Here is a 1,867-nt window from a genome sequence, read left to right on the forward strand (position 1 = left end):
AGCAGCAGAAGCACTAGCCAGGGGGCTAGGAGCAGCGGCTGGGACTGTCTAACCCCACGTGGCAGCAGCAGCAGCAGCAGCAGCAGCAGCAGCAGCCTCTGCAGCAGCAGCAGCAGCCGGTTCAGAAGGGGCTTTGATGTGGGGCCTGAGGAGGCAGCAGCAATTGAGGCCTCCCCCTATCGTCCGCTGCACCAGCAGCAGCAGCAGCAGCAGCAGCAGCAGCAGCAGCAAGGGAGCAGCTACAGCCGCTCAATCGACTCACACAGCAGCAGCAGGTGGAGGGATCGAGGCAGCAGCAGCAGCAGAAGAAGGAGCCGCAGCAGCAGCAGATGCCACCGCAGCAGCAGCAGGAGAAGCCGCAGCAGCAGCAGGGGTCGCCGTAGCCGCAGCAGGAGCCGCCGCAGCCGCAGCAGAAGCCGACGCAGCAGCAGCAGAGGTCGCAGCAGCAGCAGCAGCAGCAGCAGCAGCAGCTCAAGGGTGCGGTCTAGAGGCCGTTGGGATGTGCGGGGGCCCTCAGCCAGCTCAGGGGGGTGGGGGGCCCCGAGCCGCTCTCCTCCTGCTGCAGCGGTCCGCAGCGCAGCAGCAGCAGCAGCAGCAGCAGCAGCAACAGCAGCAGTGCCAGCGGACTGCAGCACGAGGTCATTAGAACCGACAGCAGCAGCAGCAGCAGTACCTGCTGCTGCTGCTGCTGCTGCTGCTGCTGATTCTGCTTCGCACTGGCAGAGCCCGAGCTGGAGGCAGACAACCCCTCGGTCTCTGCTGCAGCAGCAGCAGCAAGAGCAGCACAGACCTCAGCTGCTGCAGCAGCAGCAGCTGCAGCCGCAACACAGAATGCTGCACCACCAGCAGCTGCTGCAGCAGCAGCAGCAGCAACCAATGCAGCCGCCGCCACCAGCCCAGCCATATGGTTGGCCGCGCAGCGGCCCTTCTCCTGCTGCTGCTGCTGCTGCTGCTGCTGCTGCTGCAGCTGCTGTTGCTGCTGGTGGCCCTACGGGTCTGGCTGCTGCAGGACTGGAAGTCCCAGCATCAGCATCAGCAGCAGCAGCTGCAGCAGCAGCAGCAGGAGCAGCAGGCGCAGCAGCAGGTGCAGCAGAAGACCCTGAGGAGACAGCACGTGTATGGGGCGCAGCAGCAGCAGCAGACATCAGAGCACTAGCAGAGAAAGCAGATCTATCGCTGCCTGCTGCTGACCCCGACAACCCCTGGGGAGACACACGAGAGGAGGAGCTGCAGCAGCTGCAGGCGTGGGGGCGTGCTGCTGTTGCTGCTGCAGTGCAGCGCGGCCTCAGTGGTGCTGCTGCAGCAGAAGCAGCACTCAAAGAATATAAAAAGGTTCTGCTGCAGCAAAGAGAAGCTCTTGCTGCAGCAGGCACACCCGTCACGGACATGCACCTCTTCACAGACTCACCCAGCAGCAAACACCAGCAGCAGCAGCAGCAGCAGCAGCAGCAACAGCAGCAGCAGCAGCAGCAGCAGCAGCAGCAGCGAGACAGCCTCATGCGTAGCCTGGGTAGAGACGGCGGCGTAAAGCCAAAGAAAAGATCCGTCAGCCCCAGGAGAGAAGCAAAACCAGCAGCTGCTGCTGAAGCAGCTGCAGCAGCTGCAGCAGCTGCAGCAACTGCAGCAACTGCAGCAGCAGCACGAACAGGAGAGAAAGCAGCCAAGGCAGCAGCTAAGAAGCTGCTGGCAGCTGAGCGGCAACGAGAAGAAGCTTCTGCTGCTCCTGCTGCTGCTGCTGCTGCTGCTGCTCCAGAGGCTGCAGCAGCAGCAGCAGATATTGGTAAAGACAGTCTCACCCAGCAGCAGCAGTGCCAGAGGAAATGGACGTGATAGAAGGCAACAAGGATGTTGCAAGCTCTGCAGCTCC

The 1,867-nt window shown here is 63.0% G+C and overlaps 1 protein-coding gene across 1 annotated transcript in view; it reads left to right on the plus strand.

Annotated features, from left to right (window-relative positions):
* Positions 1-1,867, plus strand: part of EMH_0016710 (uncharacterized protein) — a gene marked incomplete at both ends in the record, with an annotated part of 12,449 nt that overhangs the window by 504 nt on the left and 10,078 nt on the right. Inside the window, one exon of the mRNA XM_013500708.1 lies at positions 1-1,780. Coding sequence (XP_013356162.1) covers positions 1-1,780 — 1,780 coding nt within the window. The remainder of the gene's footprint in view (positions 1,781-1,867) is intronic.

The sequence above is a fragment of the Eimeria mitis genome, genomic scaffold, assembly GCF_000499745.2.
Source record: "Eimeria mitis Houghton genomic scaffold, Emh_scaff576, whole genome shotgun sequence".
In the NCBI taxonomy this organism is placed as follows: Eukaryota; Apicomplexa; class Conoidasida; order Eucoccidiorida; family Eimeriidae; genus Eimeria; species Eimeria mitis.